Source organism: Hakea prostrata, chromosome 4 (genome assembly GCF_041222555.1).
Source record: "Hakea prostrata isolate BN-2017 chromosome 4, UWA_Hpros_2, whole genome shotgun sequence".
Taxonomy (NCBI): domain Eukaryota; kingdom Viridiplantae; phylum Streptophyta; class Magnoliopsida; order Proteales; family Proteaceae; genus Hakea; species Hakea prostrata.
Genome location: NC_142603.1, coordinates 53,771,445 through 53,796,241, shown reverse-complemented (window position 1 = coordinate 53,796,241; position 24,797 = coordinate 53,771,445). Strand labels below are relative to the sequence as shown.

The window sequence follows — 24,797 nt, the reverse complement described above, 5'->3', positions numbered from 1 at the left end:
TGAAAAATCATGTTGAAGAGTTTTGAATTTTGATTAAGTTCCTTGGGATCCAAAGCTGGTGTGTTGCCGTCTATTTCGCTGATTTCTTCGAGCAAGTTTCCATCTGCTGTTGCCATGACTGATCGACCTCATGTATCTCTCTGCTTTTAATTAAGGATGCATCATGTTTCATCTGTCTGGGGCAATCCTGGTTTTGAAATTCTAATCTTAATCAGGGCAGGGCTTGTAGCTTTCGTTGCATGCTCCAAAAACTGGCACTACCAAGAAGCATTGGGTGGGGAATGATCTGCAGTTTTACTTCTTCATTGAGGCACAATGTCTTGCTTTAACATAAGAAGTTCACTGCCACCAGATCAGTGAATTTTTTTTAAGGTAATACGACATGTTTAGAACTGTCTAGAACTGAAGATATTATTTTAGGACTTACAGAAGAAGGTCATCAGAGGGGTGAGAACAGCAATTAGAAAACAGGGAAGAAGATTAAATACAGAGGATGGAATTAGGAGTTGGGAAATGGCATTCTTCATTGCCTTCAAAATACCTTCCCTTATTACATTTACTCATAGACTAGGGTATCCTTCTAGTCATATGACCATTGTACAATACTATTACTATAATATTCCCTAATCCTTGAATCTACCACATTATTATTAACCAAACCCATATATCATACACGTAACACACAGACTCATGGAGATTGAACACCAAATGAAGGAAGAACAAATGAAGCACCTCAGAACCTCTTGATGAAGTCCAAAATATGATTGTTGATTTCTTCAGGCCTTTCCTGGTTGATGAAGTGACCTGCCCCTTCAACTATAACCACATCGTGCTGAAATGGCACATCTCTCTGGAAGCCACCACCATGAACATATTCCTTGGTACCTGGGGTGTTGTATACTATATCAAGTTCACCTACAACATATTTGGCTGGCACTTTCACTTGTGCACCAGTCCATGGTGCCAGGAGCTCCCAGCTTCTGCAATTCAGAATTGAAGTAACTACAATTGTAAGTCCAAACACAAGTTCATTTATTTACTAGTGAGTCTCAAGAATGATAATGGTTTCACCAAGTATGTATATCAAATATTATGGAGTGAGCTTACAGATCAAAAGCTCGGTAGTAATTCAACCCTCCAGTGAAGCCGTTCTTGAATTTGCTGGCGTAGTAATTAAGGTCTTCTTCTGACAACCAAGAGGGCAAGGAAATCTCATGATCTGGTGCATCTCCAAATTCTCTGCCTTTGGGCAGAATTAATGGACATGGTCCCAAAGATGTTATAAGTCTCTTCAGTGCTGATGCAACACTGTAATTGGCAAGCACCTCTTCCATTTCTCCAGGTTTCTACCAAATAGCAAGCCGATTGGTTCGGTTTAGGTGTATCAGTGTATGGATGTGAAACACCATTGAGTGAGGAACTAGGAAAAAAAGAACAGAAAAATATCATGAACATAACTAAAGAGAATCAAATTTTCTCTTACATGGATAACCTAGGTGTTTGCACTTTGCAGGAGCTTTCTACCCAGAGGGGAAAACAAAAATCTTACAATTCATCAACTCCAAAAATTGCAGTAAACTACAATGCCTGGTGTACATTGGATATGGGTGTTCTCTAAATCAGAAGAAAACATTTACCCTAACTTAGAGAATAGGCTACAAAACGATGAGATTGAATAATGGAAGTTAAAATCACTGAGAATTACAATTGAGTCTCTAAGCTGTGCGATTTTCCTCAAATCTGTAAATTGACATGATTTACACCAACCCATGAAAAGGGCAGCTAAAGCTTTACTCCCGAAATGCTCAGAGTAGAACAAAAATGGTGCTGAGATGAAGTGGAAGAAAATGAATACTTGAAAGTCAATGAAAAAGACTATATTTTATTTTGTTGGAAACCAATTCCTGCTACCCAGGCTAGGTAGTAATTAAGTATCGTTTCGCAGGGGATACCTGAAATCTGCACATATAGTAATCATCACCAAAGGCAGCTCGCAGCTTATCGAGGGGCTTGGAAGATGGATCTCGCGGAATAAAGGCGACGCTGATGTTCAAGACAGCCTTAACGCGGTCAGGGCGAAACAAGCATAAACACCAAGCAATGTAAGCTCCCCAATCTTCACCCACTACAAACACCTGCAACCATCACCACCACCGGCGACGACAAACAGTACAGTTCCTCTGGTTAAGAGATGAAATCAATCAAGAAATGAAAAAAAAAATTTGAAATTTCGATTGAGATAGAAGAGGGAGACGTCACCTGATTTTGGCCGAGAAGATCCAGGAGTGCGATTAGGTCGCCAACGATGTGAAAGACGGTATAATTGGTGTGAGAAGGTGGAGCATCGGTATCACCAAAACCACGGAGGTCAGGAGCAACAGCTCGGTAGCCATGGGAGGCCAGTGAAGTAATCTGGTGCCTCCATGAATACCAGAGTTCAGGAAATCCATGCACAAGTAGCACCACCGGACCTTCACCTTTCTCTGCTATGTGCATGTTTATTCCGTTCACACTCACCGTTCTGTGTTGAATTCCTTCCATTTCTGTCTCTCCTTTCTCCTTGTTCTTGCAGATCTCGTCTCTTCGTATTCTTCTAGCTTTATACCCATTTAGAAGAAGAAAACAATATAAGATATTGTCTTTTTTTTCAGAAAAAATGAAAAACTGTTTGGTTAATCTCAAATATCATCAAAGACCTCTTGGATTTTTATTTACAGCAACGGTTACCATCCGAATTCGAAAGATATTTGAATTTTTGTTGGTAGTAAACGTTGGATATTTGACGTCATTAATTTTCCTGTATTCAGATTAAAAATTCAATAATATTATATATAAATATAATTTTTTATTTTACATTTTTAGAGTTTCAGAGTTTTTAAATTTACAAACTCAGCTCCTGGAATGTAGGGCTGCAACTTGGGCAGCTGGGCCAAGCTTTTGCAATCCTAAGCCCAGTCCTATATGTTCAAATCTGAGCTAAATGATAAAATAGTCAAGTTGATAGTGTTGCTTTAAACATCAATAAATTCATATTCCATAATTCTATATTGAGCTCTAGAAGTCTCACATTGCTTTGGTGATGGAAATTGAAAACCTCTCTCACTGATGTCTTTGTTAACAAGTAAATCAACGATAATTTAATATTGATATTTTTTTGTAGTTAAAGAAAATAATATTTTAGTTATAAACATAGCTATTTGTCCTTAATAAGTCTTTTTTTTTCCTCTTAAAGTATCACATTGGAGGCAAAAGTAAGATGTCAATATTCATGATAAGAAGTTGGGGTGTAGATTTGTTAAATATTAATTCTCTATATACTAGTTTTTTCTTATTTATAATATATTATCTCTCGTTAGTCAAAAAAAAAAATAATGATTTTTGGGAACTAAAAATGACTTAGTTCGAAAAATAAAAATTATTCTTAAAAATAATATAAAAAGTGAACTCATAGTTTAATATGATCAAAATGATTGAAGGTCAAAATCGAGACTTATAGTTATATCAATGTAAATATGAAGATTAGGGTAAAAATATAGTACATGATAAGGGTCAAATTAATATTAAGACTAAAGCTAAAATTAGGGTCAGGATCGGGCCAAAATCAGATTGATGCTTACTACATTGGTAATGAGGATATAATTTATTTTTCATGTTTTTAAAAGTCGGCACGTGTCAAGTATTCATCCATGTGGATTAGAATTAATTCCACTCCATATGGGTGGAGGGTCCAGACTCAAATCAAGGCCAGAATCATTGGCCTAAATCAAGGCTAAGATTAGGGCCAGAATTAGGGCTAAGATTAGGGTCAAAATCACGGATAAAATCAAGGTCAGAATCAGAGCCAAAATTAAGGCCAAGATCATGGCCAAAATCAAGGATGGGTCGAGATGGGCTGGGTGGGCTAGAGAGTAATCCTAGGCCCGCCATTGGCCCTAGTTCAAGGCCAGAATATTTTGGCCCTAACCCGTCCTTAGGGCCAAAATCTTTAGCCCAAGCCTTATTTGGGCTCATGGCGGGCTTAGGTCTAGGCCACCATAGCCAAACTTGCACCCCTACTGGTATGTACTTGATGCTCAAATCCCACTTTTTGAAAACTTCACCTCCATGCCATCTTCTTCTTTTAACTCTTTTGTGTGGGTGTCTTTAGTGTTTAATGTTGTTCACACACAACCCATAACTGTCTCTCAAACTTGGGTTATGCACTTGCAAGCTGGGGTAGAATTCTTCTTTTAACTCTTTTCTGTGGGTGTCTTTAGTGTTTACTGTTGTTCACACGCAACCCATAACTGTCTCTCGAACTGGGTTATGCACTTGCAAGCTGGGGTAGAATTAGGATTCAACATTAGGGGGTCGAAGAATGAAAGTCCAGATAATCTTTTCATTGGAGAAGCTCTAATGCTTTTTTGCCATACATATTGTGTAATAAGACTCACTGGGGTCCCATCTTTAAATTATCTTATTATATTAACGAATATACCACATATATATTTTTTGGGGCCCACACATATTGAAAAGGATAGGTAAATTATTGATAGTGATATTTTTTTTCGGACAAAATATAGGTAAATTAAAGCAACAATACCAAAAAAAGAAAATACACATGACTAAAAAGTTAGATGCAAACCAAAATTTTCTTTGGTAAGAGATGCAAATCAAATTTTTTTAATTCTTTTAGGTATGAGATGCAAACCAATGGTAATTAGGGGTTGTATGGCAATGATTCTGTGCCAAATTTTCCAATTCAGCTCATAATACATTTTTTATGCTTCTATGTCGAATTGGACAAATTTGACATAGAATTTGTACTGAAATCTTATATGGTTGAACATAGATTGGTACATTTCTGTGGCAAAATCGACACAGAATCTTGTATGGTATGCATAGAATGAGCACATTTTTTTTTTTTTTTAAATAAACCCAACTAAGAAAAGTTAAACACATCAATTTAAACTTAAATTGACAATTATGCAATAAAATAAAAATAATTTGCAACATAATTATTTGTAAATTAATTTATTTTTTAATAAAAATCAAGCAAAAAAAAATTTAAACACGTTAAACAAATTACATATAGTGTGGTTAAACCATAATTCATCACTTTCTTTTTTTCTTTTTTGTTTTTTAAACCCTAATTCATCATTGAATCAAAAGAACCTTAGTGGATTTGAACCACCATCTCTTTAAACATGCTTATGTTCCATGTGCTCTACCAACTGAGCTAAAGATCCATAAAATAAAATCAATGGATCGAAGTTGTGAAACGTAAAAAAAAAAAAATGGGGGAATTCACATTAGTTTAATTAATGGAATTGCCAAGCAATCATCTCCGACCGAGTTTATGTACCACTGCCACTGCCAGGTAAGAAACCGATATGGTTAACCTATTTCTGCCCAGGTGAACTAACATTTTAAGGATTCAAATAACCATGATTTATTTTTCCACAAGAAAAGACTAATTTTTGTCATACCCAAAAAAAAAAAAAAAAAAAAAAAAAGAATAGTTCCTTTCATAGACAAGCACTTGTACAATCTTCAGCACACCAAAATGTCCATCAAAGTCATCGTCACTAATCACCAATTGGTACACAATTGATAAATGCCTACCAACCAAACACAAGATACAACAAAACATATGTAAATAGGAATTAGGAACTAGACAATTGTATAGCATTAATCATGTGCAAGACATTATTCTTTCAATGACATTCAGCTAACTTATTTATCTAGAACCTTTGGTGAGTCCCCTAGTTGATGCTTTGGGCACCAAACTACAGTTCAACCATGTAGCTCCAACTGTAGAAGAGGCCAGCTGCTTAGCTGAGTGTTGCCATGATTTTGGGCCACATCAACAGTCATGATTTTTATTGCTTGGTTTTGGGATTTACTAACATTTTAAGTAGTTACTATGTTCATGATTAGTAGTCCACGTCAGTTTTAGTAAATGGTTGTTTGTTGTAACCCTAGTTAAGGTTGGAGGCTTCCATCTAGGACCTAATTTTGATTCCCAGCTATTTCTTTTCATTGTAATCTATAAATACCTACAAACTAGAGGGGCTAGAACAGGCTACAGTTTCAGTATTCACTCTTGCTGTCAAGTTGCTACTTCTATTGAAGTATTCCATTGGAGTTTGATCCTTGATCAAGGCACTAGGGTCTAGATTCTATTGGCTACTTGTAGTGGGAGGCCCACGAGGTCGGAAATTTATCAGGTCCATTTCCTTGTAGATGTGTGTCAAGTGTCCTAACATTACATCAAATGGTTGAAATCTCTTTGTAAATCATATCAAAGAGTTGATTGATGTGACTGATAAATAGATTTCAACAATTTGATGTCATGTTGGGACACATGGCATACAACTACAAATAAATGGATGGTTAGATATTGGTCCCACAAGGTCCTCTTCACTGTCTAAAGCTATTAGAATATTCATCTCTGCAACTCAAACATCTTGCTGCTGCCATCTCTTAGTTTCTAATTATTATTATTTGGATTTTTGTTTTTTAAAATAAAATAATATATTATTTAGATTTTTTTTTTGAGTACAAAGGCGCATCTCTTAGTTTATAATTATTATTGTTGGATTTTTGTTTTTAAAATAAAATAATAAACATATTATTTAGATTTTTTTTTTTTTATGTACAAGGCGCTTTTTATATATGGGGATAGGGATATTACATATGCCACCGGTAGGAGTTGAACCCATGACCTCTCAACTGAGAAGTAGGTTCCTAACCATCCTACTACTCCTCCACTGGCATATATTTATATTATTTAGATAAGTTTCAAAACATTAAAACTCTATCTCCCTAGTTTTGTTTTAGGATTCTTGTTTAATTCTTACTCTATAGGACTCTGTTGGATGTATAGATTCCAATCAAAGGGTTTTGGCAATTCGGCATATATATTAAGTAATTGGGATAATTACTGTTGTCCTTTGTTTTAGGATTCTTGTTTAATTCTTACTCTATAGGACTCACTTGGATGCATAGATTCCAATCAAAGGGTTTGGCACTTCGGCATATATATTAAGTAATTGGGATAATTACCGTTGTCCCTTTGTACTTTAATTTTATTACTACTTTATCCCCTGTACTTTTTAAAATTACTATTCCAACCTTTAACTTTGTCAACAATTACTAATGCCCCCCTATCGTCAAGCTCCGTCAGTTGACGATGTGACATCTATATATTTTTTCAAAATCCCAAAAATAACCCTGCAATTATTTTTTTACTTATTTGCTCTTTTTCAAGTTATAATACTACCCTTAATAGGAAAAATTAACTTTAATTTCACTTTTCTTTTTTAAAAAGAAATCACCAAATAAAGGAAAGATGTAATTAATAGAAACTAAAATATTAAGAAATATCAAATTTAATTCAAAATTGAAAATTGAAAATCACCTAATATATGCTGACCATTATGTATGTTACCAAATTTTCTATCAATTAGATCTTATATGCTAATTTGTTTGTAAAACTTCCATCATGATGATTATGAAAAATTTAAGTGGAATGTGAAAGTTTCAACAATCATAAGTATGTGGTCCCACCAAATCCAAAACTAATTTTTTACAAAAAAAAATAAATCCAAAACTAATTCTAAAATGTAAGATTTTAAGGATATAATTGACATGCAATATAGTTTTTATAAATGAGGGTAATGCCATATTTTTTACTTCTTAATTTTAAGGGCAAAATAGACATTTCATATTTGATGTTAACACCCACTTAACACCTTTAGAAGTGAGGGGGACAATAGTAATTTCACAAAGAATGGGGTTTGATTAGTAATAAAACCAAAGTATAAGGGGGCAATAGTAATTATCCCTAAGTAATTTAATTTATCAATTGTGTTTAATCCCATATCAGATGGAGCTAATGATTATATCGTTTATATATACATTTATAATTCCTAAGTGGGGTGTGGCCGGGGGCGGGCCCGCCCCCCCCCCCCCCCCCCCCCTCACCCCTTCTTTCTCCTCTTCCTGTGCATAAAAATTAAGTTAAGGATGACATGCATAAATGAGGGTAAGCCATTTACTTTTAATGGGAAGTGAAGTTGCATATTTGATGTTAGGTAACCCTTTGTAGGGGCCAATAGTTTTAATAGAATGAAGTTGGGGGCACTATAATATTATATAAATAATATTATATATCTATCTCCACTAATCCTGCCGTTGGATACTCTCCCATAATCTCAAGCAACTAAAGACGCTATCACTGAAATAGCTTTTTTCTGAAATGGGTAAAACTTCTCATTAATGTCAATTTTTTCTTTATCATAATCTTGCTTTTCTTTTTTATTTATTTATTATTTTTTAAGTAAAAATGCATTGAATTTGAAAATAAAGTTAAAACTAGTATTTAATCTGATTTGTACAAATGAGGATAACATTGTCTTTTTGATGACTTAATTTTAATATGGCCATAGTAGACATTACATATTCAAATTTAACAACTATTTAACACCATTTGTGAAACTTATGAATAAAGTCTTTAGTATTTTATCAAGAATATTTGGAAAAATAAATTCTTGGAAACTATCTTCCTCCATATCTTTTTCATAAAAAAATAATTAAAAAACAAATATTCTATATCTTTTAATTTTATAATATAAAATACACAAAATTACAGTAATTTATGGAGCAGAGTGGTAATTAATAACATGGATGTACTTGGACTTTAAATAAGTATCATATCGTCATTTCCAAGTACAACTAAGATGACTATGCATTAAATGGATCACGTGGGCAATTTGCTACTCAAATTTGAACTAAAATCTTTACTTCAAAAAACCTGAACTAAAAGTTGAATTATTACAACGGGTTGGTCCAAGTGGTAAGCAGCTTGGTCCGCTTAAACAAGGTTCCGGTATCAAAACCTTGTGGATACAAAAAAAATTCGCTGGGAGACTCACCCACCACAGCCAGGTGTGCGATCGTGATCAAACATCGGATTAGTCAGGGCAAAGCCTTGAAAACCGGGTTGGCAACAAAAAAAAAAGTACAATTATTATATTTTTTTCTTCATTTTGGGTAGAACAAGATTTATTTAAAAGAGAAATTTTTACCATACATATAATCTCTTGAATCAAAATGAAGGAACCACAATAAAAAGGAGTCTGGATCCTCACTCTGTCGGGGAGCACAGACTGCTCCCCGACGAATCCGAATCTTCTCCCCGTCGGGGGAGCACAGAGTGCTCCCCCATGGCTACCTAACCACAAATACCAATGGGTCCCACTAGTGAAAAAAAACTTTTTTTATTATTTTTAAAAATTCTAAATTTTCACTGTAGGGGAGTTTCCGGCCCCGACGGCTTGTCATGGTTGAAAAATACTTTGAAAAAATTAAAAAAACCCAAATTTCCTGTGGGCCCCATGTGTTTGTATGGTTGGGGGAAATCTGTGCTCTCCGACGGGGTGAGGATCCGGACTCAGTAAAAGGGGGAGTAAGAAAAAGAAGAAGAATGATTTATAGTAGCAAAATAAGTAAATTTTATCGGTAGTAGATTTCCTTCCCTAAGAGTACGAAGAAAATTGATATATTCAAAGCACTTCCTAGATTTATAAGTTTATTGAAACTATTAAACCCTCAAGCCGGTCAACTCCTCTGCTTCTTGACAGTCAAGTAGGCGGTGGTTTTTTCTGGTGGGCAATATTTCTTTTGTTGGCCTTGTCCACTTGGCTCTAAATAGGAAGGCTTGCCCTCTCTATTATCTCACCAAAAAAAAAGGCAGTGGTGGTGAATATTTCTTTTCCCCCGTGGACCTTCATGATCTAATGAACTTTGAAAGTTTTGGCAAAAAAAATAATAATAAGGGCTCTTAGAGTTTCAATTTTTGAAGGCAAGAGCCAGGATTGGAATGATTAGGGTTTGGTGAAAGGAGTTTCTCTTTTATGGAATTTTATTAGGTGTATCTATTTTCTTCTGAATGAATGAAAAATGTTCATTAGTCACATCCAAAGATTGAAATAAGATTAAAAAAAAATAATTTATTTTATTTTAATTTTATATAAATCATTGGATGTGACGGATGGACATATGTCCTTCATCCATAGAAAAATGAATAGTCAGAAATGAACCTGATAAAGTTTTCCTGTTCTACTAGAGAGAATCAATTGGGTTCTTCTTTGATTATTTAGGTATTGGGTTTTATAATTTTTTTATGCATTTGAAATCGATGATTGGATTCTTTCTTTTTGGTTAAATTTGAAATAGGTCCTTTCATCGTAAGCATTTTGGTTACTTTTCCTACGATACTTTTATGATCCAGTTTTTGCAGACATGAAATTGAGTTTTGGGAAATTTGAGCCATATTTCATTCCTATATTAATCTGAATTTGTAAAATATCTGAAATCCATCATTAGAATTGAAGAAAAAACAAAACAACTCAAGATAACTTCCCTTTTGCTAGTGTTGAACGAGGACCCATACATTTGGTTAGTTCTAAACCTTGACAACTCTCTTCGTGTTCTATATATGTTGCTTTTAGACTCGAGGATTCATAACGGATAAGATGTTGGGCTTCTTTCTTCACCCACCAACGAAATGACCTCTGAAACCGATCTGTTTTGTATCTTAGTATCTTTGATGAAACTCCTTCACCATGATGTGATTGGCTTATTTCTTAGACACCTTATATATATTTTTTTTCTTTATAGGTCCTGATTGATAAATTATTTAACCTAAAGGGTAGCATTAATGTTAGAAGGTAAGCCACGGATGGTGCCAAAAATTTTCCTAGAACATATGACCCTGTTCTACTGAAAAGGTACAATGGTCATCAGAAGAAGAAGGCTTCTGCCAAAAGGAAGAGAACAGTCGTCAGAACTCATAAGGAGCTTGAAGCGTCCGGCGTGGAGAGGAAAAAAAAAAAAAGAAATTAGAAAAGTTCCAGCGCGGAATCCGTTTAATCGGATTTTGCGGGTCCCACCCATATAAATTAGGATACTAGTGCCGAAACACGGCGCACGTAGTTTTATCGTGGTGGGGGCCCAGTTGTGTTCTTGTGGAAACGATGCGATGCAGGGAGGGTCGTTGGATCGTCGCCTGCCGTATACGCCAAAGCTACGCCTGCAATCATCAACCACCGCCCACTACGGCACTACCACATGTCGGAGTCGCCGAGTCTCCCGACAGTAACCCCACAACGGCTCTCGCCGCTCTCACTTTTGTCCGTTGGGGTCTAACGGTCAATCAGGTCAGTGAACTGTGAACCCTACTCCCACACGCACGAGACTTATCCATCAGATCAGAATCTCAGAAATCGCCTCACAACTGGAGAAATGGGTCTAAGGTATTTGCGTTTTCCAATGTGCACGCGACAACGATGATAAACTGATGAACAGCACAAAGGAAGAAAAGGAACAACACACTAAAAAGGCTGCAAAAGGCGAGAACCCTTTCTTCAGTCGAGATTCAATTCAACTCTGAATCAATCTAAAGTTTCTTTTGCACAAAGAAAAGTAAAACTAGGAGAACAGTGTGGACTCTTGGCAAAAGAAATTGATTGAATCCAACACGCCAAGATACCGAAAGTGCCCAGAAAAAAGTACAACTATTTGTGAAAGGAAAACTAAGTGACCAAGTAGATAGGCATGGCGGATGTTGAGATTCGATGGTGGTGCTGTGGTTCCAAGTCCATGTTGACGTCTCTGAGACAAATGTAAGGTATCTCAACCTCCAACTCCCCATTCGTCGCCGGAAAAAGTGTTCCAGCGAGCGGACCTGATGCAGGTCTGCAGTTCATCCGGTACGGCGTGGCCGAAGCACTACTGTTGCTTTCTGTAATGTAAACAGGTCCGGACACTGATCCTCTGCAAACTCCATTCCTCTTGTTTAAACCGTTCTCTTCGACATTGGGTCTTTCAGTGTGAGCCCACTTCCATTTCCAGAAGAGCAGAGCATTTCTCCACCACATCATCTTCTTCTTCTGCTGCTGCTTGCTCTTCTTTGAGTCTTCTTTCGATATGGGTTTCTGTAACTTGAAGTGCAGAGCATCAACGGATCTGGCAGTATCCCTCTTGTGCTTTCGAGCTTCCTCCAGAACCTTTATACAAGAAAAGACAGGTGAGACGGAAACTGGAGAGAAAAACCCGTAACAGAAAATAGTTGAAAAATGAGCGTACCTGTAAATAATCGATCTGTGGGTCGAAACCATAGTCGCTAAAATGACGAGGCTCTGGCATAGGAAATATTGGAGACTTGTTCGACATTTGGCGTAGCAGAGTTGCAGAGAGATCAAGAGAGAAATCCCTAAAGAGACAAAGAGTTTCTCTTCTCTCTCGCAGGGTCTCTGCAGTTACCTACAGAGAGAGAGAGAGCGAGACAGGGAGAGATCCGTGAATACGGGTATTTTGGGGCTCAAAGCTCAAGAATGACCAACGGCAAAACCGCAAACCCTAGTAAATACAGTTTCTAGTGGAGCCCACTGTCTATAGTATACCTTGGACAATAGAAAATTAAATTTCTTTCACTTTCACAAGTCACATATTGACACGTGGCCTCTTACCCAAAAAATATTGACACGTGGCCACGTACGAGAGTAAAGGTCGATGTGTCAGGACGCATCACGGGCTTGACTCCTTTGTTTTCAATACTGCAAGTCTGCAACTGTTGACCGGAAATCCACTAATACGTTTATGGTATTTACCCTACCCAAAGAAATGAACCTCCAAAAAATTCAGATAAAGAGCCGCTGGGAGAGTATGAAAATAAAACCACACTTGCCCAATAGTACTCTTAACATCCCAGCCATACACTGTAGCACAACTAGTAAAATCCCTTTCAAAGTCGGTGGATTGTGAAATAGAAAGATTGTATCCAACTGGGGCTAAACTAGTTTTCAAGTCAGGATTTTAGTTGCGATTGCATTAATGGAAAGCTTCATTTACACTAGACCTGTATAGCAACATCGTATAAGCGGAAGGTCAACTCTGGAGATTATTAGGTGGGACAACTGACGGAGGAGCCTATACTAGGCTGATTGGGCGGCCACTGTCAAGGGAACCTGTCCTAGGCTGATTTTGGGCGGCCATCATCAGGGGAGTCTGCCTGTAATAAAAAAGGTAACCCGCATACTACTTAAGAAAAGACTCACCCCTCCGGAAGGACACGAACTCATTCTTAGTAAACTCTTGTGTAGCTCTTGCACGAGTTTTAACTAGATCATTGCTAACTTAGCCATCGAAGGCGTTACCCCAGCATCCTAGCTGCCCCACGTCTGACCTTTCTTGTAGGACTCATCATCTCTAGGCACAAGAAGACACTCAAGTATTAACACGACTTAGTTGGAACCGAGATCAAAACTCGAGACACATCAGATTGCTTAGTTCGTAATTATCAATACTTCTTAGTAAAGAAGTCATAGATCTGACGCTCCCTGCTATATGTAATAATCTTTCATCCTCTAATGTAAAACTACCAATTGCAAAAGTTGAAAAAAAAAAAATCCCTTCCCAAGTTTTTAATGTTTAGCATCAGCTTAGTCATCCTCTAAGAATTGCAAAGTTGCCCAAGATCAACAAAGGCTGTGAAGAATCTAAGCGGGCTTTGACCCTCTCAATTGACTGATCCAAAGTCACTTGAAGTCCCATTTTTATGGTTGTTAATTCCGTAACCACAATATTGTCTTCATATACTGTTCCAACCATGGCAAAGAGTGGAATTCCATTTGCATCTCTAGCAAGAACACCACATCCGCCTAGCTCGAGTTGTATTAAACCATCAAAATTGAGTGAGATCCAACCAGCAAGTACCCCACTAGTGGTCCATTTGTTTGCAAGATAAAAGAAGGGTGAGAAAAGGGTAACAAAATCCTTTCATTTTCTATCTTATTTTCCCACCCCACTACTAAAGTGAATCCCACACTTTGTTTTTTTTTTTTTTTTTTTTATTATAACTTATGCAGAAAGTAAATAATTTTGGTGAAAAGATATAAACTGATCTTACTTTTATTATATCTCTCATTTTGTTCAAAATCTCACTAAATATGTAAGATCTTTAAAAGTAACTGGGTGGAAAAAGTAAGATGTCACGTAACACACAAGCTTTTTTAATTGAACTTAACAGTCTAAAGTTTTAGAATTTTACAGAAAATTTTACTTTTTCACACCTCACATCAAATTATTCAGATAAATGGTGCCTAAAAGTGTTCTTTACATGCAGCCCGACTTTGCACTGAAACTAGTGAAGTCTCAGCTTTGCAGACTCTGCAAAAAATTCCCTACATTTGACAACTTGACATGCATGGCTGTTAACAGTAGAGGGGAAACACTAAGTGAAATTCTATTCTACCCTATGCCTTAGTACTTCAAAATCACTCTTTTAAGAAATGAATGAAGAAATACTCTCTGTACTCTTCATCCCAAGACAAGGTTGAGAAACTAAAATAACCACGGAACAAGGAGAAAAGGTTCAGGTTTTTACGGAAAAGGAAGCTGTTAAGTTGAGTTAGGATGGAGAGAGATGGCTACAATGGGTTTACCATTGATATCTCTCACCATAAAGCTGAGGCGACTACCTAAATCTGTAAAAGCTCCTTCTGAGTTTAATTGCTACAATGGCTTTTTCATTCATATCTCTCACCATAAAGCTGAGGCCACTACCTGAATCTTTGTAAGCTACACATGAGTTTAATTTTAGAGAGGAAGGGGAAGTGGGCTTCATCTCATCTTCATTTGGTTGGTCCATGCTGTCCCCAATCTCTTTCCTAACCTGCAAGCTCTTTCCTTCAGCCTCACATAGCTCAGCAAATTGGGCATGAGCCATTTGAAAGAACTGTAATGGTGACACCTCTTTACCTTGGAATACCAATTCACTCATTGCAATCCCATAGGTTCCAAAATATCAGTGCAACAATTCTAGCTCTATGTTTGCCTTTTTTCTCCATCCATTCCCATCTTCAACTAATCTTTAATGAACAACACAAATTTTGGAACTGACTTCTAGAAGGCACATAAGATAAAACAGAGCTCCTTTTGAAAGTAATTGTTTCTTCCAACTCCCCTAGCCTATTTCCAACTTTCTCCTTAATCTCTCTACATAGTTCCATGTTTGACATTCCAAATTCTGTTTTGTAAAGCCAAGCATTTCTTCTATCCTATGGAGAAAGGGATCTTTAGAACCTTGTTGAACCATCTTTTAAACTTTTGAAGAATACTGTGAGAGAAGGTTAAACTAGATTTCTGGATAGGATATTTGCAAGGTTTTATATTTTAGAGGGTGCGCCTTGTTTTCATTAAAATGGAGGGGGCTGACGTAAAAAACTCCTGAAAATAAAAAGTTCAAACGTTACCATATTTGAGGTAATATGGTCATATTAAAATTAGTTAACAGTCCTAAGTAACGGGGTTAATGGTGGAGAGGGTATTTGCAAGGTTTTGATTTTAAAGAGGTGCAGTTTGTTTCCCATAAAAATGGAAGGGCCATGTAAAAACCTCTAAGAAAAATAAAATAATGGGAGACCTGGACCGTTGCCAGTTGGCACCGTCTAATTACCTGATTATTCCTAAGGAAATAAAAATTATGTTACACTTGTCAGGAGGATATGTGATTTTTTTGGTAAAAGGATATGGATTAAGTAATAAGGACATGGGGAAGCATAAGGAGAATTTTATAATTATTATTATTATTTTCAAAAGAGGAATTTCTTCCCCCTGGAGTCGCTGAATAGGAAACGTGTCCGGATTCCAGAGGAGTTACAGATAACCCGCTCCACCTCTCTTTCTCTCTCTCTCTTTCTCTCCCCACCTCTTCCCCGAACTCCTCTCCCCACTCCATTTTCATGGCCTGCTCTTCTCACTGCAAATCGAAAGTCGTCGAAGAATCGCCGTTACAACTGCCTTACACGGCGCCGGAAGCCTCTCTTGTTTTCTCTCCATAATCCACTTGTTTTCTCTGCGTGCTTTTGAGTCCCCGAGCTGCAACTGCTTCGTTTGTTCAAAACTCCAGATCCATCATTCTTCCATTAATGTCGTACCTATTCTGAGCTTCACTGTCTTCCCTCTTTTTCTCATTTTCTCCCGTTTCAGCATCTGTCCAACAAAACAATTCCAAGAAAAACACACCAGATTTTCTCTCTTCTACAGACGCTTTCGTGAGGGGTCATTTCTTTTCTTCTTCTACTCCATTGATTCTTCTCTTTTCAGTGTCGAATACTACTATATAAGGAAAACGATCTATATCGAAGTTGCAGGTATTGCTCTCTATGGATTCCTCAGTTTCTTTGTAATTTTGTCTTCTCGATTAGTTTGATTACTACGAAACTCAGCTCTGCTTTTGGTATACATGCCCTTACAATGTAATCAATCTGAAGCACTCGAATGAGAACTTGTAGAAGGAAATCATTCGACGCAATTTGCGATTCAATTCTAATTGGTCAGTACCACTGAGAAGTTTTTATTCCATTCTTCATTTTAAGGTGACACATTATTTTCTTTCTTTTACTTTTATATATGTTTATATCTCAAAGTAAGTTACATATGGCTAGTGTTGTGTTGTTTTTGCCTTTGGTGTTTCCGTAAGGAGTTTATCCCAAAAGCTAGGCAGGCTTGGGTTCGGGCTTCCTTGTTGGGGTCAGAGTGTCATGTAAAAATAGGCTTAGCCACTCATTAATTGACTGTTGAATTGATCTTGTTAGCTTGGCGGATCCTTCTCATCTTTGAGAATCAGATGCTTTCTATTGCCAGTCTCATATAAGTCAAGATGTAACAGAGAGAAGAATGCCTTTATGGTTTTCCGAAAGGGAGAGTTTTCATTGAAATGCATTTCCTATTGTGATAAGCCTGATAGATATTTCATTTATATTGTTAGTATGTCTTTTGTTCTTTTACATTCATCCACTCTTATATGCTAGTACCTTGCATCATTTTCAGAGTATTGGATTCTGCTATGGAAACTAGTCATGAAAGTAGGTCAGAGACAAGTAATGAAGAGGAAACAAGCATCAAAGGAAGTATTGAACAAATTGCAAAAGAAAGAGACAGGATGGATGGGGCCAACAATGCACTTGTTCCAGAAGAAGCTCAAGATTTAGAAGATGAGATTCCATCAGTAGGCAAGAAGTTTATCTCTGATGAACAAGCTTATGAATTTTATAGTTCATACGCGATAACACATGGTTTTACCATTCGAAGAGGTCGATCGGGAAAAACCCAAAAAGGTGTTGTGTGGAGAAGAATATTTGAATGCTCAAAAGAAGGTCATAGGAAAGTGGATAAAAGGACTCTTAATTTGAGAAAGAGTCGTCCAGATAAAAGAACTGGTTGTAAAGCAAGAATGGTTGTAAAACGAATGAAAGATGGGACATGGTCAGTTAGTGAAATTGTATATGAGCACAATCATCCTCTTGCTACGGTTGGCATTGTAAATGAGAATGATGGTTGTGTTATTCAAGAGAAAGGAAGCACAAGTTCCCGTTATCGGGAGATGTGCCGCCAAAGTGTCAGCCTTGCAACACAAGCTGCCAACAGTGAGAAGGCTACCTTGTTTGTCAAAACCTTGTTGAAAGAGGGACAAAAGAAGGTGGAAGAAATTCTAAAAGAACAATTAGAACTAAAACCTAAAACATATGCCTTAGTCCAAGGTGATCCAGTGTCTGAACATGTGAGTGGAATTGAAGCAAAAAATGATGGAGGACCAGGTAGCAGAATAGAAAGCATTGTGGGGAACAAAAGGAAAAATGATTCTCAAAGCTCAAATGGCACTCAAGATAAAAAAGGTAAACAAGGTAGGTATATTGTAATTTGAATTTTTAATGTTTCATTTATTTATCTCACTGATGACAAAAGAAAGCATAAGCTTATTACTTGTTGATTACAGAGCAAAACCAAAATTTGGAAGGAAGCAATAAAGAATCTACCCAAGCGCAAAGTCAATTAAATATGATGTCATGCTCACTACCAAGTATTGATCCTACACAGTTTCAGCGTTCCTTCTCACCTCTCGCTTCCCACCACATCATTAACTTTCAACAGATGCCCAACGTAAGACCTATTATATGCATGAATTTTACTGACATTAATTTCATAAGTTTGTGTTCTATCTTTATATTTGGTAGGAACAGTTAAACATACTTCCAAGTGATGCACAGTTGCCACCATTGGTTAATTGCAACAACATTCAAGTTTTCCATTAAGAAGTACCATGTGTACTGTATTTAAATAGTAATTTTTTTCTTCTATATTGTTAAAGTAAAAATTGGGTTATATTTCTTTCTGATATGTTTCCAAAATTTTATAGGCTTCAACGCGTTTGCTTTCGCCACTGATGCATTATCAAGCACCATTCCCTTGTGTTGTTGGTTTTCAATTTTGCCATGCTCTCCACTACAAGAAAATGGAACATTAGAGGTGTTTATAAGATGATTTTGGAGTTATTAATAAAAAAATTGCCTTGAAGAGTCATAGTAGAGGTTAGCAACAAAATGCTTCAAAAGGTTTTCATTCATACATGTTTAGATGCATCAAGTGGTTGCTTTTAATGGTAAACTCAGTAATTTAAGTAATGCTTCAAGAGCTCCAAACAAAACTGTTTTGAACTCTTAACTTTATGTCCAAACAAACAAATTCTTACTAAGCATGTTCTCTTCTTTGTGTGATACTTTGCATGACTTGATGCATCTCCTATACCTGCTTCCTCTCACCTTCCCCTGCCTAGGTTCCTCTACTGTCCTGTGTGAGAATCAGGTTCTTCTTTTCTGACTCAACATGATGCTTCTATCTCACTTCAAAATTCTTCTATTGCCTCTTAGTTTGACCTCTCTTATGTAAAAACTTGTTTTTAAGTCTATAGTCACATCTAGTTTACTTAAGAATAGTAATCTCAATCGCTTCTTAGAATGACAACCAATTGGGTTTTCTGCGGAACTAGGTGAGTAATCAATCTTTATCTTCTCTCATGAATGAATCCTGCTAATCATTCTCTCTATACTCTCAATTGATTCAATGGTTTGGTTCTAAACCTCATTCCAAAGTTCTTCGCAGGATTCAATAGTGAGCATGTGGTGGTCTGAAGATTTGATTGAATCCTGCAAACAAATTGTCCTCAAAGCAAACAGTCCAAAAGTTCATTCTTTCATAGGTCAGATGCCATGTTAACCCTCAGAAGCATCTTACCTTATTATTATTATTATTATCATCCATTGTTAGACACCATAAGGGTATGACCTATTTGACCAATCTGGACAGAAAAAAAGGGCCTGGAAGAAATCTTTAGATTTTTTTTTTTAGATTGATAGATCCCATTTCTTGTTGAGAATGTTGCTTTGAGGTGTACTATGCTTTGTATCTGTATTGCTAGGACAATTTGTTAACTTCAATGACTAGGTCTATTTAGTGCTTGAGAAAAATGTAGTTACTGATTTTTTATTTTTTATCTATTTTGCCCAAATGCTGAATTCATGCATGAAACATACTTTTAATGGTGTTATAACAAAATACTAATTTATTGACATTCTTTGTTGCTATTTGGATGGTCTCTAGAGTCTTTAATGCCTCATTATCCTTTTGATAGTTCTCCTTATTGGAAGTGGCTTATGACTCTATACCTGTAGCTGTGCTGTCCCACAAAGCTTTAGGTTATATATTTAGGGCTTTCTGGCTCTAGAGATAATTTGATCTTGAATATCTGACTTGAACATGTTAGAGGCGATTATTTTATTGTTTTTTCAATTTGTTATTTGTCATCCTTTCCTTTCATGTAATTCTTCTTACTGATTCTACCCAAAAAAAAAAAATTCTTCTTACTGACGGAGACACCCTATGTGATTGTAGTTGTGCTGTCTTGCTTAAAGTGCACTTCCAGTATTATATACTGTCATGCATTATATGTCTTGCACTTGGAGAAAAAAAGCACTTTCCTGCCCAACTATTTTTACATAAAAAAAAATTAGAAACACTCAAACACCCCCCCCCCCCAAAAAAAAAAAAAGAAAAAAGTGTGCCATTTGTGATCAATGAGTACTCTTCCCTGTGATTCTCTTTTGGATTTTGTGCTTCTGTTTCAAAATTTGGATTTACAACCTCAAGTTTCAATACTTTCTAGATTGACTACTTTGTCGTGTGCCCATGCCACATAAAACCCAGATATATGTGCATTAGATGAAGAATAACATCATCTAGTCATCTAATGCCAGCAGTTAGGTTGGGGTTGCGATTGAGAGCTCCTTTTCTTCTAACCTGCAAGAAGCCTTCCACATTTGCCTTCTCTTTTTTCATTTATCAAGGTCAAACGACCTGCAGTTTTTGCATTAAAGTGTTTGGCTGGCTCGTCCTGCTTATCGCCTGTACAATTAGAGATTCTCTTTTGGGTCAATGGTTTTCATTCCGGTGGATGCTGGGCCTCTGGGTTTGTGAAAGAGAGAGAAACCTCTCTGACTTTTACAAGGACACATTGAATTGACATATGAAGATATCATGTCGTAGATAATTTCAGTGACGCGATAAAAGCTTTTCTATTCTTTTAATGACTGACTTATGTGTCAGGTTCCGCTCCTCCCATGGATAATGATTGGCTTTGTGTCCAAAGATTTTGGATTTGCTCATAAAGATCAAATCCAGCAAAATGCTATGAACCTCAATTGCAAGTGTTCCTAAGTCTCATTTTCCAGTCTCCTTACTTATCTTTCTTCATTAATTAATTTTTTGCACACAAACTGTCATTCAGACTTAAGATGATGAGTTCAGGATTTTGCAACTCAGGTGAACACTAATGGAACTGAATTTCTTTTCCCTTCTATAATATACACTTCTCTAAAGACATGAATCTCCTTGGCTGACTTTAACTGAGTCATTAAAAGAAGTAAATGCCTGCTGTTGTATATTATCCTCTCCAACCCAAAAAGGAGTGCGTTTTTAAGTTGGTTTAGTATCTTGTTTTAGACTGCAAGCCTATTCTCATCCTTGAGATGGGGAGTCTATACGTAGGTCATAAACTGGCACATTTATGGGGTTAGTCTTAATAAATTTGAGGCTACGTGTTTTGATTTGGAGCAAGTTTCTTGTGTTAATTTTTCATATGTTCAACACATGGAGAACCAGAACGTTAGGTGCCATGTAAGAAGACTGAAGAGGTTGTGGATGATGCTTCAAATGAAAGCCATAGTGATTTTTAATTAGCTTCATGCTTGGAATTGGTTTTGGGTTGAATAACACACAAATTTTGCATACTAAACGGGTTGAGTCTTGTTTTCTGCATTCATTGCTTCTTTTTCATACTACCTTGCAGGAGACCTGCTTATGGCTGAAGGGTCCACATTTCTATGATCCTACTGTATTACTTTCTTATTCTTGTTTTACAATTAATTGCAGGCAAACTTCACAGCCAAGCTGAGCGAGCTGCCTGAATGGTCTCAAGATGGAAAAGCTGCTCATAACATCACATCAACTGATGTAATGGGTAAGGATGTCCACGGCCAGGTGTATGGAGTTGGCATAAGCCCAGGAGACCTTGAACAGGAGAAAATAAGATGTGCCCGAGCCTTGCGCGTGAATTATGATATGTGGTCTAAGGTGGCAGCTTGGGAGGAAGAGAAAAAGAAAAATGAAGAAAAGGACAAGAAGTATGAAGAAATGCACAAGAAAAATGCGTGTGATATTGCCAGTCTGCAGTCACAAGTAGCATTTCTCCAGCAACTCTTAATTGGGAACCAACAAGGAAATAATGTTTTGCAAAGCTCAAAATTGGATATGATGAGGTAACCATATGTGCATTGAATTATGTTGATACATGGTTAATATTTCATTAAGTTCTTTATATCTAACATCTTGAACCACGTGAATCTACAGGCACAACACTAAATGAAGATCTTCTTGGGCGACACATTGAATTATTAGTTGTTTTAGGGAAGACAATGGAGTTCCTCCTTTCGGTAAAATGAATATATGAGAGTTTAGTGGACTCGAATGTTACTTTGTCCAATATCCTAGTATGAAACCTTGTTTTGAACAATAATTTTGTTTTGGTTTACATAACTATGTTTTTGATGTTCTCATTATAAGTTAAACTTTACAAATTATCTCCACTCTTCACTGTAAATCAGTTCCTAAAGTTGTTTGGAAAGAAAAAATGGCAAGTTACAAAGCAATGGTGCTTCCTCTGATCCTTACTTGAGAGTTCTGAACTTCATTTCTTTCTTTTGCTAACAAGAAGTTTTATATGCAAATGAAGTTGAAAGTGCTTGCGCGTTATCACCACAACTGGGTTTTGCACAGGTATGATCCTCCGCCTGAAATTTTAAGTCAGAATGCTTAAACAAAATCTTCTTTATTTTGGTGGGGAAAATGTCTTTCTGATAAAGAAGTACTCCCTTTAGGAACAAAAAACTGAAGGGACCAACCAAAATACCAAGGAACTGTCACAAACACTTATTTAGGTGTTATAAACACTTCCCTATATCCAGTGAATTATTGGTGGTTACCATGAAACTGTGAATAGGCAACTGAAAGAGTCTATTTAGGTAAGCAATATTAAGAAAGGATTTACTAGTATGAGATTCTAGGTTAGCAACATGAGTACATGAGTTAATCTGATAAAATATTCTTTTGTTGATTCTCTTTGATGCAGCTCCCCATTTCTGAGAAGAATGAATTACGTTCTTGACCTTGGAATACTATGCAAATATTGGATTGATTAAAAATGAGAGCACACCTTTTTCTATTATAGAACAACCAAGCAGCAGTAAAATCTACATTGGTTTCCCCACTTTTTTTTTCTGGTGAGTTCACTTCTGTGCTTATTGTCATGTTAATGTTTGTGTTAAAACCTCAATTCTATAGTTGTGGCTCGAGCTTAAAGTTACACTGTTGGATTGTTGTTAATATTCAAAGGTACAGTATCTGCATTCAGCAATTTGCATGTCCTTCTGGTTTCTGAATGCTTACCATTTGTGGTGGTTTTTTATTTGGATTATTTGTTTTCTCTGTTTCTCATTTGGTTCTAATCAGGTATATTGTTCACATTGGTGCTTATGAACCATCTGTTAGACTGGCTGTAGCTGAAAATTCAAGGGAACATGGTTTACCATCTCTATCACCTCAGGAGGTGTGGATCAGCAGCTCAAATTAATGATAATGTATGATAATCTTATGGAAAGTAGTATAAATCATCATGCATAATGTGGTATATTTGTGTTCTTCTTGTCTTGAATTGCTCAATTTTTTTGAATAGTTCATCCAACCTGGTTGTGGTGATAGTTTTCTTTTCTTTGTTATAATTCATTGCTTCTCGACTGTTGGTATCATTTTCCAGTATGTGGACATGATTGGTAGTACTGTCAAGAGAATTATGGTTCCTTTCAGACACTAGGACAGATGCCGAATAGCAGAGTGAGGGTGATTCACAATTGTTTTCTTCCCAAATGCAACGTGAGGGTACAACCATGCAAATACCTTTTAGGAGTGGATATGTTCCTTATGTTCTTTCCGCACCCATTTTAGACTCGTACATTTAGAAGGGTGTAGAAATGCATCTACAGGGTGTCATGTAAAACTAAATTCCATGCACTTGCAAACCTATCCTATAGAGTATTAATGCCTTCCCATTCACATCATTAAGGGGCCTCCTCTTTTTTCTCATGAAAAGATGTGTTCCTAGGTTCTTTCTGCTGTCCAAATGGTGTGAAGGATTATGTTCTATAATGTTTTCTGGTGGTCTTCATTTCTAATACACTTGTATTACTAGTAAGCCTGTGAATGATGAGGGTGTAGATATGTATTTTGTACATTTCTTCGGAATAGTAATCAGAGGAATTGTATTGCTTGTAATATCCACACATGGGTTTGTTTCTTCGTCTTTCTAATGGTTCTATGTATTCTATTAATGCTGTGTGGATAACAACTTGTGGTTTTCTTCTAGGTTTGGATCCTAATTGTCTACCAAATTCACTTGTATTACAACTTACAAGGAAGCTGATAGGCATCCATGATCTTCTAACAATTGAACCTAATGAATTGAATGGATAGGAAGCAGCATATTGCAATATTTGTCACCGCGACTCTTCCATGAATGACAAGAACTGCTGTTGATTTTCTATTTCATGCTGCATGGCTTTCAGGAGATGGGGAGAGAAGATTACTTTGGCAAGTTTGTGGCTATCTTAAAGGATCATCAGCTAATTTACCCCCAACAAGATCACATTCAAGTTTTCTGCAGAAGATGAGGCTTATGTTTGTCAGTGGATTTTACGGATGATTGTATTTTAATCTAGATTTGATATATAGTTCTGTCTTCGAGAGGTAAATGAGAGGTTTACAATTATTTATTTATTTATTTATTATTATTTTTTTTTGTTGTTGAATAATTTTTTGCAATATAAACCTATTACAATTGAGGTAAAGATTTGGGTCTTGGAATTCAGTACTTAATTGAAGATGGTGAACTGTTGACCAAATAATGTAAACAAACTAGTCAACAACAACAACAATAAGCCTTGTCCCAACTAAATGGGGTCGTCTACATGGATTCTTGCCCTCCAATCAGTTATGTTCGAGGCCATGCTAGATACAAGGCCTACGCTATACATATCCTTTCTCACCATTTCTCCTAAGGTTATCTTAGGTCTACTCCTAGCTCTTCTAGTTCCTTCAATATGGATTATATCACTTCTCCGTACAGGGGCATTTATAGGTCTTCGTTGAACGTGGTCGTGCCACCTCAAACAACTTTCTCAAAGCTTATCCTTTATGGGAGCAACTCCCAGACCAACTCTAATATGATCATTTCTTATCTTATCCATCCTAGTTTTGCCACTCATCCATTTTAGCATCATCATTTCTGATACACTGAGTTTATCTAT

The 24,797-nt window shown here is 36.6% G+C and overlaps 3 protein-coding genes across 9 annotated transcripts; 1 reads left to right on the top strand and 2 right to left on the bottom strand.

Annotated features, from left to right (window-relative positions):
* Window positions 1-424: 424 nt before the first annotated feature.
* LOC149019629 (epoxide hydrolase 1-like) lies at window positions 425-2,579 on the bottom strand. The gene is made up of 4 exons (XM_089151072.1): window positions 2,260-2,579; window positions 1,953-2,135; window positions 1,108-1,346; window positions 425-980 (listed from the first exon to the last, which is right to left on the bottom strand). The coding sequence occupies exons 1-4, from the start codon at window positions 2,539-2,541 to the stop codon at window positions 734-736; spliced, it is 951 nt and encodes a 316-aa protein (XP_089007198.1). The 5' UTR covers window positions 2,542-2,579; the 3' UTR covers window positions 425-733.
* An 8,407-nt stretch (window positions 2,580-10,986) lies between these two features.
* On the bottom strand, window positions 10,987-12,379 carry LOC149019628 (uncharacterized). Its single transcript, XM_089151071.1, has 2 exons — window positions 12,133-12,379; window positions 10,987-12,053 (listed from the first exon to the last, which is right to left on the bottom strand). Exons 1-2 carry the CDS (start codon window positions 12,217-12,219, stop codon window positions 11,580-11,582), a joined length of 561 nt encoding a protein of 186 aa, XP_089007197.1. The 5' UTR covers window positions 12,220-12,379; the 3' UTR covers window positions 10,987-11,579.
* Window positions 12,380-15,702: 3,323 nt separating this feature from the next.
* LOC149019627 (uncharacterized) lies at window positions 15,703-24,243 on the top strand. 7 transcript variants are annotated; one of them, XR_016173098.1, is made up of 7 exons: window positions 15,703-16,381; window positions 16,879-17,732; window positions 17,825-17,988; window positions 21,313-21,698; window positions 21,790-22,215; window positions 22,568-23,075; window positions 23,858-24,243. XR_016173098.1 is itself a non-coding variant. In XM_089153601.1 (5 exons), the coding sequence occupies exons 2-5, from the start codon at window positions 16,895-16,897 to the stop codon at window positions 21,803-21,805; spliced, it is 1,404 nt and encodes a 467-aa protein (XP_089009727.1). In that variant the 5' UTR covers window positions 15,703-16,199; window positions 16,879-16,894; the 3' UTR covers window positions 21,806-22,216. The 7 variants fall into 7 exon arrangements, 5 of the variants coding, with proteins under 5 accessions (XP_089009727.1, XP_089009728.1, XP_089009725.1 ...); XR_016173097.1 differs by having other exon boundaries at window positions 22,317-23,075; XM_089153601.1 differs by lacking the exons at window positions 22,568-23,075; window positions 23,858-24,243 and having other exon boundaries at window positions 15,703-16,199; window positions 21,790-22,216.
* The last annotated feature ends 554 nt before the right edge of the window (window positions 24,244-24,797 follow it).